This window comes from Micropterus salmoides, unplaced genomic scaffold, assembly GCF_014851395.1.
Source record: "Micropterus salmoides isolate LMB-PRFRI ecotype aquatic unplaced genomic scaffold, ASM1485139v1 Ms_hic_scaffold_8, whole genome shotgun sequence".
NCBI lineage: Eukaryota > Metazoa > Chordata > Actinopteri > Centrarchiformes > Centrarchidae > Micropterus > Micropterus salmoides.
In genome coordinates, this window is record NW_024044570.1 from 31908568 (window position 1) to 31924616 (window position 16049).

The 16049-nt window shown below is 41.4% G+C and overlaps 1 protein-coding gene across 1 annotated transcript; it reads right to left on the reverse strand.

The window, feature by feature from the left end:
* Positions 1–519: 519 nt before the first annotated feature.
* LOC119893708 (serine/threonine-protein kinase SAPK7-like) lies at positions 520–15696 on the reverse strand. Its single transcript, XM_038706032.1, has 5 exons — positions 15399–15696; positions 14015–14417; positions 13329–13727; positions 5738–5878; positions 520–3409 (listed from the first exon to the last, which is right to left on the reverse strand). Exons 2-5 carry the CDS (start codon positions 14248–14250, stop codon positions 2335–2337), a joined length of 1851 nt encoding a protein of 616 aa, XP_038561960.1. The 5' UTR covers positions 14251–14417; positions 15399–15696; the 3' UTR covers positions 520–2334.
* Between the last annotated feature and the right edge of the window lie 353 nt (positions 15697–16049).

Consider the following 16049-nt stretch of genomic DNA (forward strand, 5'->3'; position numbering starts at 1 on the left):
GTTACTTTAGGCTTCTACTCCATTACATGTACTTTTTACTCCAATACAGTTTTTTGACAGCTAACAACTATATAATAGTTTGTAACAGTTCTCTGGCCCACAGTGATTTACTAAATGCATTTTGTTAGAGCTCACATGAACATTTGGCTTATCGTTACGTATCAGAATAGCATCACCTGAGGTATTATAAGCTGAGAAGCACGGTTTGATTAACCCACTATGGGGCTCTGGGACAAAAATGAACTGTGAGCCCATATTGACCCCCCAATCTCTGTGCTTTGTGTGCATCCTATCATTTGAGTTGCAGTTGTGCTTTAGTGGTGCACATTTTCAAACAGATGCAATTCACTGACATACAGTGTCCGTGGGGCTTTCGGGGCCACTGGAGGTTTGGAGCCCCAGGTGCCCAGGTTGCGACTCCAGCCTCGTTGAGAAGGGGATATTTAGTTTCTGGTGTGTGGGAGAAACTACACTGTACATCGTCCATGCATGCGTTTTCTATAAAACAGCACACGGCACACATTCATCCTGTTTATTTAATCCATTTTAATAAATAAATACAGAAAAATAAGTTCATGGCTCCATAGAGACGTGGTCGTAGTCACAATACAGGTCAGTAGACACAGACACGCTGAGGATAAACAGGCTGCAATCACACAGGGACAAATAATGGGATTGTATCCCTCTTCTGCACAGATTTTATGCTTCCATGGCTGATGAAATGAGTGATAATCAGATTTCACGTGACATCTGCTCCTTTATATAGGCAGAGACCGTTCCATCACAGGTCACAAGTTAAAAATCCAATTTGTTGAAACCATGAAGCTGCAGTGATAAGCTCTGTTTACTGAACTATAGGGGGAAGATGTAGCTTATTGTACAGCTTTGGCCTTCTTTAACTGTTCTTTACACAATTTTAGACTTCTTGTCTCAGCTTCAAAAGAGGAAAAATAAAGTGTGTAAGAGAAAATATAGAAAGACAAAGAGGCATTATATGGTAAATACTACCATACAGAGGGACTCCTCAGCTACATAATAACATAAAACTGTCATTTGGTCTATATGACCAACAACAAGTCTATCCATCAGTCCCAGGATACTGCTTGTAAAAGCTACCAGTAGTCATACTGTGTGCAATTCATCATTGAGTGGGTTACCTCAAGGTACTTACACAAGAAAAATGTCTTGTCAGATCATAGACACATGGAGGTATATTGTGATAAACAGTAATAACATGCACAAAGTCCTGTATCTCTTCAGAGTAATTATATCTATGTCACGTCATAAAAAAAAATCAAGGAACTTCTGAACATCCAAAATAAAGCTGTTATGATCAAATAGTATTAACCTGTTAGAATTAAAAAGAACAAGTTCAAAGTACAATGGAAGACCTGCATCCTGATCAATGATCCTATCAATACTATTATACTCTATGTTAAAACAATCCATTATATTAAGACTTTAGGATTTAGAGAACAGAAAATCGTATCATCATCTCAGTCTTAGGCATATATTACATAGTATCATATCATATCATCTCATATCAAACAGTCTTAGTCTTTCTTTCATCGAGCTTACATTAAGAGTTTTATAAACCAATGAGAGAAGCAGGTTGTGCAAAGGAAAATAGGAAACGGGTGCTACTCTGTAGCAGAAGCTGGTCCAAAGTTTATTCTAACTCACATATTTTAAAATATGAAATCAGAGATCTACTGAGCACTAGACCATTTTGACTTTTAGAGCTTTTTAAAGTCAGAAACAAAATGACACGGTGGCCATGTACTATACAGGATGAAACCCATTTTATCATTGTAGGCACCTTTTAAACAAACAAATATATAGACTATAGCTTATTCAATAAAAACTGTTGCAGTCATTATTTTTATTTCTTGCTGCAATCTTCTTTCTTTAGTCTTCCTCCTTCCTGTAGGTCCAGTATTGTTTCTAAGCTACAGATTGGACACAGTCTAGGCATTGTGATTCTATGGTTGTTTCTGTACACAGCAGCAAATGCATGAGGTTCTACTAATTCTGACTATGTGCTGTACACCACCTCTAGCACAACACAATGTTCATTACATGAGCACAATGCTAGAACTGAGTGTTTGTGGGTATGAAGCTGTACACGTCCCATCCTGTACACTGGGTGTTTGCATGCTGAGGGTCTTTGCTCTCTTGCCTCCAGGTCTCTGCAGCAGACAGGCTCAGCAGGGAGCTCAGTGGCTTGCCACTTCACAAGGTTTGTGCTTTGTAGCCAGCCACCTGCCTACTGCTAAACAGCCTGCATGTCCCAAGTGAGCAGCACATCACAGGCAGCACCCAGGCTGGTTTCACTTAAAGCACATGGCAGCAGTTGTACTGAGCCAGTGGCAGGATCTTGGGCTTGGTGTGTGTCGGTATGTTTAAGGCCAGAGCTTTCTCACACAGAGGGAACTGAAAGAGTCTCTCACGCAGCTTTATGCTGTGTCGTTTCCCCTGCTCGGCCTTCGGGGCAGCCTCATCCCGGGTGCCCAAAGCATTGTGGGGTTGAGATCTGTCTGTTATGAGGTCAACTCTTCCACCCTCCTCTGTTTTCTCGTCTTGTTCTCCTTCTCTTCCTGTTTTTTGCGCCTCCTTCTCATACAGGATGAGTCTCACAGAGGACGCAGGGACAGAAGTTTCAGGGAGGAGAGGAGCAGGTTTGTTGTTGTTGTTGTTAGGTTCAGTCTCCTCGTCCTTTCCTGGCTGCCCCTGACAGCAGGGTACCCCCAAACCAAGCAGAGATGATGGTGGAACTTGAGGTGTCTGACTGACCGGTTTGTCTGCATGACTGACTGGCTGGTCGGAAATCACACACCCACTGTCTTCTTTTTCTATTTCCATCTCCATCCCTGCCTTTTCTTCCTGCTCCTCCTGTTCCTCCTCCATTATCTCCACTGAGCTTCCTAATTCTTCTTTTTGTTCCTCTTCCCTGTACTCTTGATCATCTGCTCCATTGAACATCTCCTCAGCTTCTCTCTCTGTCTCTGCCACCAACAAAGATGCAAAACCTTCACCCTCGTTTGCCAAGCTGCCCACTTCCACATCCTCCTCCTCCTCTTCTTCTTCTTCCTCACAGATCTGCTGTAGCGCAGGCACATTCTTGGTGACCGGAGGCTCTTCAGCCGGAGGTGGACGGAGGGTGAAGCTGAGACTCGGCTGCCAGGGTCCAGGAAAAGCCTGCTGAGGCGGGGGCCTCGCGGCGAGCAGGTCCCCGCACTCAGGTACTCCTGAGCGAGGAGAGCTGGGAGAGAGAGCCCCTGACAGCCAGTGTGGTGGGGACTCTGGACTGAGCAGGGCGTTATCCAGCCCCTGCAGCCAGTGATGGGCCTCGATCTCCTCAAGTGAGGCGCGGCGAGATGGATTCTTCTGGAGCATCATGGAGATCAGACTGATGGGGAAAAGACAGAGAGGTTTATTGTTTCATGGAAAAGATATAAGCTGCTGTTTTGCTTGCTTTATTTTTTGCATCACGTTTTGGTGATCAGCCATTACAGCAATGGAACTCACTGCCTGGTTTAGATGTGATCTAAGCCATCTCCACACATCTTGACATACTGTTATTGCCTGTATGAGTTTCTAATGTCCAGAAGGTTGTTCTGTCTCTATTATGCTCCTTTTACACCATCATGTGACCGAGTGCTCATGACAAGTCATATGACAAGTGCTGGTTCAGATGTTCCAGGATATGTTTGCGGCTGCAGATAATCTAACAAACTACTTCTAGAGAACTGGAAATATAAAACCGTCCTTTGAGGGAGCTTTTGGAGCAAGAACTGCAGGCAGATATAGCTGGGGTTTTTTACACATGTTACCTGTACTGCTGTTGTTCCTTTTTCATGCTGCAATTTGTACCACATTAACCAATCTGGCATGTTTCAGCATTTATAAACCTCCATTTTCACCATCTTTGGTGTGCTCACATGTAACGGATAATTAATAATAATTTCTTCTATATTGTTCTCAACAAATCCAATCTAATAAAAAAGCCACCATGTTTTAGTCTGTATCTCTCTGTCTTTCCTGCCGTGTCTTTGGAACTCCGTCCCCAGTCCATTCATTCCTGCCCGAAGATGTAAATGTTTAAAAATGGCTCACAAATATATAATTTCAGTAATTTAACAGTTATTTCCAGCTAACAGTGCCAACAGCTAGGCACAGTAGATTTTAGCATACATTACAAGAAACAGGATTAAATTGCATTTTTAGGGGAGTATTAAGCTGTGGATTAATACATAATTTTTCCTCTACCGAGTATTTATGCCACCATAATAATGTTTGTAGGAATTACTAACTACAGACAGTGTGTTCATGGTAATGAAGGAACTTTTGACCCAGTGCAACAGTGTGCCCCATTGATTTGTTTTTAATCAGTTTTGGACAACAATGGGGCTCTATGTCAGAGAGGAAAAAGATAAATCACACAGTACTTGTTATTAGGATCAATTCATTGTTGGTTTTAGTCTTTAGACATTTGTGTAGACATAACTAACATATTTCTATTTTGCCTCCAGTAAACCAGTATAGACAACATGGCCTAGAATTGTCATATGTTTTGGATAGATTGAGCAAAACAAAAATGATTAATTAATTTATGTTCATGTAAATTTTGCTAAAACAGACAAAGCTATATTCTTTTTACCGATTTTTAAAAAACTTTCTTTTACTTACGATCTGTTTACAGTACATAAAATTTAAATAGCAAAATCAAAATTGTTTTGTTTATGTAGATGTTTTTATTTCACAATTCTCCACAAAAAGGACTAACCAGCCTCCAGCATATGCGATCAACTATCAAAACAATCCCATATTTTGTTTATTGTATATATGACTCCCATCAGCCTGCAATCGGATACAAAAACATTTTATTCTATTATAACATTTTAAGGTCCTTTCAAGACCTTCAGATACTCCATTTGAATTTTAAGAGCAATTGTTAAAGGGGTGCTTTTTGAATGTGGATGTGAATTTTCATTTGGATTTGATAAACCCCCACTAAGGATCTACTTCCTCCATGATTATTCCTCTGTTAAGTCAATAGTGAGCTAATGAAATTATCTGGAAGACTGTGTTTTGGGGTTTTAATATCATTCACTCTCCCCAGCTGCAGCATCAAACTGTATTGATGTTTTTGATGCAGTCCTGTGAGCCAAGGACAGTGTGTGTGTGTGTGTGTGTGTGTGTTTTGGTTGGAGGTGTGAGGAGTGGAGGTGAAGTGAGAAGACATGCAAGTTGGATTTTGTTCTAGGTGTGTGTTTGTGTGCTTCTGATAAGACAGAAATACAGTTAAAGGTTCAGGAACACCAATGTTTTGTGCATGAAAGAAAACAACAGGCAATATTCGATAGATAGCACTTAATGTTTTGAGTGAAGAGAGCATTCACTGTTTTAGCAAAAACTGTATTTGCAGCAGGGTCAAGAAGAGTCTGACACAACTAGGACAGTAACATTATCCACTGAAACAGACACTAATCAGATGATTTTACGGTCAGCAGCTTCTTAAGGCAGGGTGACCCAACACATCTATTCAACAGCAAAAAAACCTCTGACAGAGAAAAAACCTTTAAATAAAAAAATCAATTTACAATCAAGATATCAGACAAACACAATACAGTCTTTGTATTTTTAAGATTTTTTTCCCCCTGAGCTGTCAGAGAGAAATTTTAACCTTATCAACCATTGCTATGATCTTAGCCTAATGTCATTCATCAGTACTCACTCTCTGCAGTCGTCTGAGACATGTTCGGGGACGCAGTAGCGACAGTCCAGAATCATGACCAGAGTCTCACTGTCGTTGGTTTCTTGAAAGGGAGGGACTCCACACACCAACATGTACAGGATCACCCCAAGGGACCAATATCTGGGAACGCACACACACCAAAGCATAAAAATTTGCCTTAAATAGTAAATCATCTCCAGCCTTAAAATAGCCTACAATCCCACATGATTTTTAGAATTCTGTGAGCCTCATAAGGGATATTTAAAGATATTTTTCCTTTTTGAATTTGTCTTAAAAACACCTAATAGTTATATTCTGAAGCAGCCTACAGATCTGATTCTGTCCTACAAATCTACATAAAAGGATCAACTCTGGTTCAAGGTCAAAATAACAGCATTATGAAGTGATTCTTTTTTTGAAACTTTTATTTTCACCCGACGCCTTCTCCACCTCCTCAACGGAGAGGTCAGAGGTCAGGATGAGCAACAGAGCAACGTCTTCATTAGGTTATTATTCAATGATGCAAAAAAATATGAGGGAAAGTGCACAAGTTATAGCTCGATGTCTGGTTTTGTGTCTGAAGTGTGAAGCCTAAGCTGCAGACGCCGGGCTGGGTGCGCTTGACGCCTGACTCACACTCACACTTACACTCACACACAGGCTTCCTGGTGCTGACTGACAGTGCTGACAGTGTGTTCTTTCCCGTCTCCTCCCTTCCCTTTCCTCCCCCCCCCCTCCCCTCCCCCGTCTCGTCCTCATGCGGGCGCAGTGAGAGGTGGTCCTTGCGAACTCAGATCAGCCTGAACCACATGAGAACACTGTGGCCAGGTCAAGGAAACACACACACGCACGCACGCACGCACACACGCACACACAGACACACAGACAGCTGAGGGCTGAAGGCCACAGCAAACAGAGGGCTTGTTGTGGTGTTGTGCTATTCTGAGAATGATCTTGCACTGGAAATCGGAACACTGCACATTCTGTTCACATTGCATGTTAACCCTCATGTAACACTGGATATAAAGCCAGATCATCATTTCCTCCCAATTTTTTCTATTCATCGTCGTAGGCGTTTACAGCGAGGACTGCACTCTATATACTCTGTGTCAAATAGATTTTACGTAACTGTACATAGTTGAAGCATTCTCAGTCAGTCTCTCTGGTCTACTGAGAAATAACCTTCACTAATCTCAACAATTAGTGAATGAACTTTTCTTCATCAGGTAACTTTAGTTTACCAAATACCTGCAAAACTAATGTCATTCACATCAGCATCAGCAGTACTGTGTGTTTAGAGCTAATTAACAAGTGTTAGCATACTAAACTCAGATGGTGAACACGGTAAACATTATACCTGACAAACATCAGCGGCATTGTATTTTATCATTCACTGTGGTATTTTATTTCATACTTGTCTCTGTGTCTCTTTAAAGCTCTTTGTTTTGATAAGTGCTCTATAAATAAAGTCTATTATAAGTTTATTATTGTCACTGTCAGCATGTTGACAGTGACATTTATCACAAAGCACTGAGGTGCTGAAGTACAGCCTCTCAGAGCTGCTAGCATGGCTGTAGACTGCAATGCAATTTATTAGGACAGTGAGAGTATAACTAATATTTTTGACATTTATTATCTTAGACTGCTGACAAAAGAAATCTTGCTATTATTGCCACAAAAAATCTCTGATATCTACTTGTTTTTAGAGCTGCAACGATTAGTCGATTATTCGATTAGTCAGTCGAAAGAAAATGAATCGACAACTATTTTGATAATAGATTAATCGTTTGAGGCATTTTTTAAGCAAAATGTGAAAAATTTGCTGGTTTCACCTTCTTAAATTGAGGAATTGCTGCTATTCTTTGTCATTTAAGATAGTAAATGAAGAGAAGTTTTGGACTGTTGGTTAGACCAAAGAAGAAATTTGAAGAAAAATTGTGATGAGCATTTTTCACAATTTCTTGACATTTTATAGACTTAAAGATTGGTTGATTAATCATGAAAATAGTCGGCAGATTAGTCATTAGTTTCAGCCCTACTTGTTTTTAGAAAATGATTTATATCAACATCATTTTCTGTGAATATATATACTGTGCAGAGCATAAGATAAGAATGCAGCATCATTGCTTGCGCTATCAACTTGCCAATTAGTTCACACTATTTAAAATAACACAAGTGTTTTAGGATACCGATCTGCATTGCAAAGATCTGGACTACTTTATATCACTTTGCAGTAAAATGAATGTGTAGTAAAATCCAGCCCAATACGCAAAAACTTAAAAAAAAAAAAAAGTCAGATGGTGTCATCTGCATTTATAAATAAACTTTTTCATTGTAATATCTTAAGCAAATCAGGTACAAATTCAAAAATCTACTCTTTCCGAAAACAATAAAAATCCAAAAACTGCAGTTCATTCAGATGCATATCTATCCATAGATTCTCACACGTACCAGTCCCCTGTGTGATAAACATTCAACCATTGTCCCTCATTATACTCATGATGGTCCAAACAACAGCCCTCAGTTCCTATCATACAATGTACACTCATGTACACGCTCACAGGCACGCTCATTCCAGTCTTGAGAAGTGTTATGCAACAGGGAGGAGAAGCCACTGAGTGCTGGGAGTGTACTTCTCTGTGCTCACTGGGGAATATCACACATTCTCACCATGCATTAGTGGCCCGCTGACAGCACAAACATCAACTCTCTCTCTCTCACACACACACACACACACACACACACACACACACAGATAGTTCTCACAAACCAGATGTAGACAGGCTGATTTGAAAAGCAGTTTAACTACTAAAGGTGTTGAGATACAAAAACTTGTGCACAGAGTTCAGCAGTGCTGCAAAGAGAAGCAGAGTGAATGATCCTGGTTCTATGGTTGGCTGTGGCCCTTTCTAGGGGCCTATTCGAAGTGCACATTTCAGGACCAAATATGTCAGCAAAGCCGGCCCTGTTCGAAAGGGTCCTCCAAGCTCAGACAAAAAAATGGTGCATTATTTTGTCCACATTTGGAGGACAAAAGCAGAGTGTCCCCACATCCATTGCATAAGTGTAACTTATTAAATGGTGCATTCAGGTCACTGATAAATATACTGGACCAATTATGCAGCCATTTTCTAATGATCTTATTATTCTGATATAGTTATCTTCTAACTCTGATATAATGCTACTGGTAAAGCAGATGATTATTTGCGCATTAATTGTGCATGCATTGGTGCATTTTAGAGTAGCTCAAATACCTATCTGATGTGTCTAACATCGCATTATTTCTTGGAATCAGTTGAGCTTCAAGGACAATGTTACTTATATATATATTAGAGCTGGGCACGTTATTATCGCGTTAACGCATATTTTATTAATTAATTAATGCCGACAATTATTTTATCGCACGTTAATGTAGTTTTTATTTTATTATTATTATTTTGAAAGTCCGTTGCTGACTGGCTCTATATACACACTCAGTCAAACCATGGGAACAAACATGGGATGTTGATCAGCCTGCAAATCACCCACCCAAACAAGCAGTGGAGGGAGGCTTCAGCAGACTACGCTGTCATCTTTTTTTCCTTTTTTTTCCACCGCGATCCGTCATCACGGCAGCAGGTGAGCCGCTTACTTGTTAATGACGCAGCCTATCAAACAACTCAAACGGCCGAAACCAACATCTGCACCCTGTGTTCAATGTTGCTCTACGTTACCTGGTCCGTGCTTGTAAAATGTATTTTGTAGACATCGTCCCAACCCTACTGAACAGACTGTTTCTGCTGCTCCCTGATTAAAGATACCTCATGCTGATACCTGTTCAGAAAAAAACTCTGATGGTAACTTGTTTTAACAAGCTAGACAAAAGGTAATGCCCTGGCAGTGGCAAATAGCTTTGGTTTAATATTTGAGTTGATTATATTAATGTTTAAGTTGAGATTTACAAGAAATATTTTATTGCTACTGTGTAAAGGGAATACTGCTGGTAAAAAGCACCTTATTTGTTGAAAGTGTTTGCAAACAACATGTTATTACACTTTTGTGCATATAGCAGTACATTTAAATTAAAATTGCGCAATACACTACTTTAATCGTGATTTAAAAAAATGTAATCGTTGCCCAGCACTAATATATCTATTTGTACACTTTTTTGTTCAAATTAAAAGTTTTTTCATTTCCTTTACTTTTGAACATTTGTTCAAATGTAAAAACTCCAACAAATTAGCATTGCACTAGTATTTTAAGGTAGCCTATCTGTAGTTGGAATCAATCAGGTGGATAATTAATGTCCACTTCATCTTAAGAGCACTTTTACACTCTCACTCACATGCGGTGCCCAAAGGACTCATATATCTTTAAGAGTTGTGAAATTTTCCACAAAGTGATGTGACTAATTTTGGACTTTGTTGCTAAGAGGGATGATTTGTTTATTTCCAACACATCTGGTGGTGGTGTGCTGTTTCTGGGCTTTGCAAGCTTTGAAAAAGTCCTTGTTGATATTATAAACAGTCCAGCAGCCGTCAGGATGAAAACACTGACAAAGATGTTTGTCTGAAAAATCTCACAAACCTCTTCAGTTATCCAACTTCCACCTAGAGTTTCTTTCATCTTGTAAATGCTCTTTAAAGAATGGGAGTGTCACTAGCTCCACTGCCAACCTGCCATTAACTGTTTTTGCTCCACTGGAAAAATTATGAAAGTGATGTTAGTGATTGGTGTTTGGCTCATTTATTCAAGAAAAAGACGATTGGGCCATATAAAAACAAAATAGACCCAGAAAGGCCAAAAACATCACCATCAGCTTTCTTAAAGTGAATGCAATCTTCTATTACAACCACATGTCACACATTCAATGCTATTTACACCTCATGGTGTAGAAAACTATGTGTACGCCCAGAGACGCTTACAGTATCTGCCAAATGCAGAAGTTCCTGCTGCAAAGAACATAAACCAATTTTGGTCTTTATCTGTTCTTATCTGACATTTTCCGTGACTTTATTGCCAAGCAACTTCCAACTTCTCTGTCATAACTCACTGATCATTGTCATATTTAGACTGATTCACATACATACAAACTATTAGTCAATGACAGTCCAGGTTGACCCAGTTAGATCCAAATTTTAAAAAGACCATTTGGTCAAGAAAAAGTACACAAAAATCTATCAAGCACATATTACACCACTGCTGATGACCTTCCACCGACTTGAAGTCATTTTCTTGTCTGTGAACCTAATGTGAAGCCTAACATTAACACTTTGACCTCAAAAACTGTACACACATGTGTGCACACAGTAATGGGCATATTTTACGTAACTGTAGGTAGTGTTCATCTTTGTCAAAAGCAAGAGGTCCCGTGGACCTTCCTGCCTCTCCTCCACATCATATGACTATCATCAAACACCTGACCATGTCCTCAAACAGAGCACACATATACTATAACAACTCCCGGCAGTGAAGGAACCACAGTGAATTAACAGAACAGCAGCCTGTTTATAGACAGAAAATATCAAAGAGACACACAGAGCATGTGTATGTGTGTGTGTAGAGACGGGTTTATGAGTCACCTTACTAAGCTGAGATCACTGAGGGACATCTCTTACTCTCTGCAGGATTATCACACACACATACACACTTGTGGTTTTGTGTGTGTGGGTGACTGAAGTGTGCATTTCTGTCAAAGTGATGATATAATCGTGATGTCCACAGGTTGAGTCATGTCAGAGTAAAATAGAACAGAAATGTGCACTTGAGTTGAAGTGATGCAGAAAACAGTCTTGGAGGTTGTAAAAATAATAACACACACAAATGGATTTAAAAGGACGCCCTTCGTGTGGACGCTTTTAGAAACAGGAACTAACACGAAAAAAGGAACTAATGCAACTCATGAGTCATACTAAAGTTACGGATGCATGTGAACAGCATTTCTTCATCACCACTCCTTTTTATACATGTGTCATGCCCTTGGTTAAGAAAAAAAAAGAAAAGCATCCCACCGAGACCATCATGAGCAGACAACATCACAGGGTAATGTGAAGAAAAAGAAAACCAAAGATATTTAGTTTAACATTTTCACTGGATTTGACCCATATGCCACTCATCCTTGCCATAGGCAGTATTTCTTTTAAACAAATGCAGTAGTTGTCCTTCCACAAGAACAGCTCCTAACTGCAGTTGGGATACATTTGTATTCAGCGCAGATGCATTTTTAGTCACCACAATAAATGGCGTTCAAACCCTGCCAAAATCCAGCCTAGTCTAGCTTAGCAGATAAGACCACCAACCTCCCTGTAGCGGACTCCCCCCAGGAGACATGGGACAAATCCCTCAGTTTTCCTTCTGTTCCTATAATGTTAAATCCCACAATCAATGTCCTGCCTCGCCTCTAATGTCACTCAGTTCCCAGCAGGATAACCCAACCTTTCTGCAATGGATAAACACTGATGCATGGTACTTTCTCTTTCTGCTATCTGTCTTGATCTCTCTTTCTCACACGCACACACACACACATATATACACACTCACACATACACAAATGCTTGCTATGCAGTGTGAGAGCCCAGTGGTGAACTGCAGTACTTGGTTCCACTGCAGAACGTGCCCAGTTGGCTCATGACTGGCTGCCTTGCCTAGACTGACCCAGATACACACACTAATCCTTTACGGACATACACACACACACACGCATACTAACACATGCAGCCCCACACAAAGCGCAAACACATACAAGTACATAAATATAGAAGGGTACACAGAGCGGGAACACACAAGAATATACACAGGAATACATGCACAGGGTGAAAGGGACAAACATGGACACACAATCCCTCTCACACACAGCAAATGATAAATACACACACACACACACACACACACACACACATGTGTACACACTGTCTCATGCAAACAGGCACAATTACAAACAGGACTGCCCTGCAGCTGAATTTGGCATATGGACTATTTGTCACATTATCAGTTTGTTGTAGCTGTGCAAAACGTGATCAGGCAATTTGGTTCATTCTTGACCTTGGAAACAGCACATGAAAAAAAACAACTTCACCTTATCTGCTGACTGTGTAGTATGAGCGAAAGCTCCAGAGCAACTACTTGATGGACCTTAAGGGAAGACTTATTTGTCAACTGCTCTACCGAAGGTCAAGTCCTTCAGGTCCTCAGAAAACAACTGGAATTTCAACATCTACAATTCAATAACAAGGGGGCAAACTCTGATGTGGGATCTGACATGGACTGAAAGCTCCAAAACAGCTAAAGCTACCTTGAGCTAAGATTGTTTGATCTGTTCAGGGTGGATTTTTTAAAATTACACCAGTTAAGTAAGCTGAAGTAGATTTATTCATTCATTATTGATCCTTACTTCCTCAATAGCAACATTTCAAATGCTGATCTCAGAACAGAATGACTAGGACATTGCATATTACCCCTAGTTAGTTATCTGAATGTGAGTGCATTATGTCCGCATCAGCAGCACATTCAATGTGTGTAACTAGAACCCTGCACATACTTGCTTATCTAGGCCAGTGATTCCAAAATTCCCAGATACAAAAAAAAATAATCTACATCTACATCTTTAAATTGCTCACCCACAGCTGGAGCATCATACTCTTCTCCCAGCAATATCTCTGGTGCGGAGTACGCCAGCGACCCACAGCTGGTGGCCAACATCGCCCCGGGTTGGAATAAGTTGCTGAACCCAAAGTCTGTCAGCTTCACAGCCCCCTGCTGAGGAAAGAAGACCACATTCTCTGGCTTCAAATCCCGGTGCACCACGTGGAGCTGGTGGCAGTACGCCACAGCACGCACAATCTGGGCAAAATGACGCTTGGCGGTGCCCTCAGCTACACCTCCCTCATGCCGGAGGATGTAGTCGTAGAGGTCGCCTCCCTCGGCCAGCTCCATGACCAGGTAGAGGGTGGTGGGTGTGTCGATGACCTCGTAGAGGCGAACCACGTTGGGGTGCTGCACCAGCCTCATGCACCTGAAAATAAGTAGTAATGATGATGTTTAATAGGGTAACCCAGGGAACTAAAAATATTTACTTTTAATAAATGGTGATGGTGCAATTTAGATAAAAATTTAAATAAGATAGGATTCAAATGGATCACACACAGTCTAAAATCAGCATGCCTGTTTGAAATCCCATTAAATGCGACCTCAAACACAGCTGACAACAAAGTGCTCACACTTTTGCTTTTTCAAAACTTTTTTCTAACCTTAATCTTTTCTTCTCTACCTCTGTCTTTCCAAATAATTATTATTCTTTACCTCACTTCCTGTAAGAGGTGGCTTGTTGCCATAACATCAAGTTTTGTCTTGTCAATCATCTTGACAGCAACCAGTTGCCCAGTGTTGACATGGCGAGCCAGTTTGACCACAGCAAAGTGGCCCCTGCCCAACGTCCGACCCAGATGGTAGAGTCCGCTGAGATCAGAGCGACTAGGTCTGCACCCGGGGTCGACATGTCCATCCTGGGCTGAGGTTATTTCTCCAGAGGAGTCCATATTTGGAACAAAGAGGGGATTTGGGAGGGAGGAGGGACTGAACTGGAGGGTTCCAGGAAGATGGGATAAAAGGATAAGGGATATGAAAAATTGTTGTGTTGAGGTGTCAGGGACAGAGGGAGGCAGGGGGTACAGGGCAGCAGAGTTCTTCACTGGTGGGGAATCACCTGGCAGGACAAAGAAAAGACAACACAATGAGACAAAATGGCAGTGCTGATGATTTTGGCCTTTGGCCCAAAGGGAAAAGGGCTTAGATGAGGTCAGCTGCTGCTAATGCCTCATATCCTCATCAAGCACTGGACCAGAAATACATTGATATTTCAAATATTTTAACAAAGGCAGAAAAGAACACCGGGAGAGAAGAAGAGTGAAGACTACATGTAATGTATTAAAGTACAATAAGAGCAGTAGAGGGTCAAACATTATTTTATTGTCTGTGGTGTTGAAGGGCTGTGTTTGGCTCTATCTCAAATAACACCCATCCAGCACAAATGGCATGCCAAATCAATACTGTAACAGGAAGCCATAATGTATGTAAGTATGTGTGTGTGTGTGTGTGTGTGTGTGTGTGTTTGTGTGTCATTAGTTCGGCTAAGAGGGTCAGAAGGTGGCATGATGATGTCACCATCAGATCTTCCCCAGAGTAACAAGTTCAGCGGCCATCATCATCTTCATTACCACGGTCATCATCAATTCAGTTAACACTGCCAACTTATCTTATTCACCACATCACTGTCAACACCATCATCACTTATTTATCACTTTCCAGCAGCATCACTATTACCATTAAAGGCAACAGCAGCCTTTTCCCACATTCTTAAAGCCCCCTCTCACAGCTTCACTGGGCCAAGTGGACGGAGGCAGGCCTCGCCGTGTTAATATGCACTGATATCCATGGCTGTACAGTTTTATCCGATCCAAAACACTGCGTAATCTTGCCTACGGGCTGCAACACTTGTGTTTAGGCCAGCTGTTCTCTATTGGCCTCAACTGCAGTCCCGAGTTGGCATGTTGTCATCCTCCTGGCCGCTGCTTAACACCTCCAAACAAACGCTACCAACAAACCTGACTGACACTGACAGCGCCGCAGGAATATAATGGAGCAGAGAAACAGCAATGGGAATACAGTAACCCCGGTGCCAACTTACCATTGTTGGGCAAATATCCCGCAGCTGCGAGCCGTTCAGCTAACGGTTCTTTCTGTCACTCCACAGCCTCGCACTTAACGTCACCGCTGAATTCAGACGTAGAAAAGGACTGCGCCGCCTTCTCCATTTCTTTCATAACACTCCATGTTCTCGGTCCATGCGTGCACACACTTTTCTCATGTCCGTCCGCCGGCTAAGGCTCATTCCAGAGACTCTCGAGCTGTGTGTGACCGCGCGCCCGCTCCGCAGAAGAGAAACGGAGTGAGTGGGACAGCGGAACATTTCATGCGCGCGCGTGAATGTTCGTGCGTGAATGCGACGCGCGTGTGTCCAGCTTCCTCCTGACGTCAATACATTCCAACCACTCGCTCCCGCGGCGCAGCAGCAGCAGCCAGCGGCCGCGAGTACGCAGTGGAGGGAGGTAAATGAAAGAATGAATGCTTCGGAAGTCCAAGAAATTATATAACTGACTAATGTGACTAATGTTTTTTTCCCTCCAAATAGCGGGGAGCCACAATAAGCTATACCATAACATACACAATAGCCTGCATTCCTAAGATGCTTCTATTGTGGGCCTAGTGACTCAGTTCGCCGGAATTTACACTTGAGACTCAAAGGAAATGAGGACTTAAAAAGTTGTTTATATTTGCA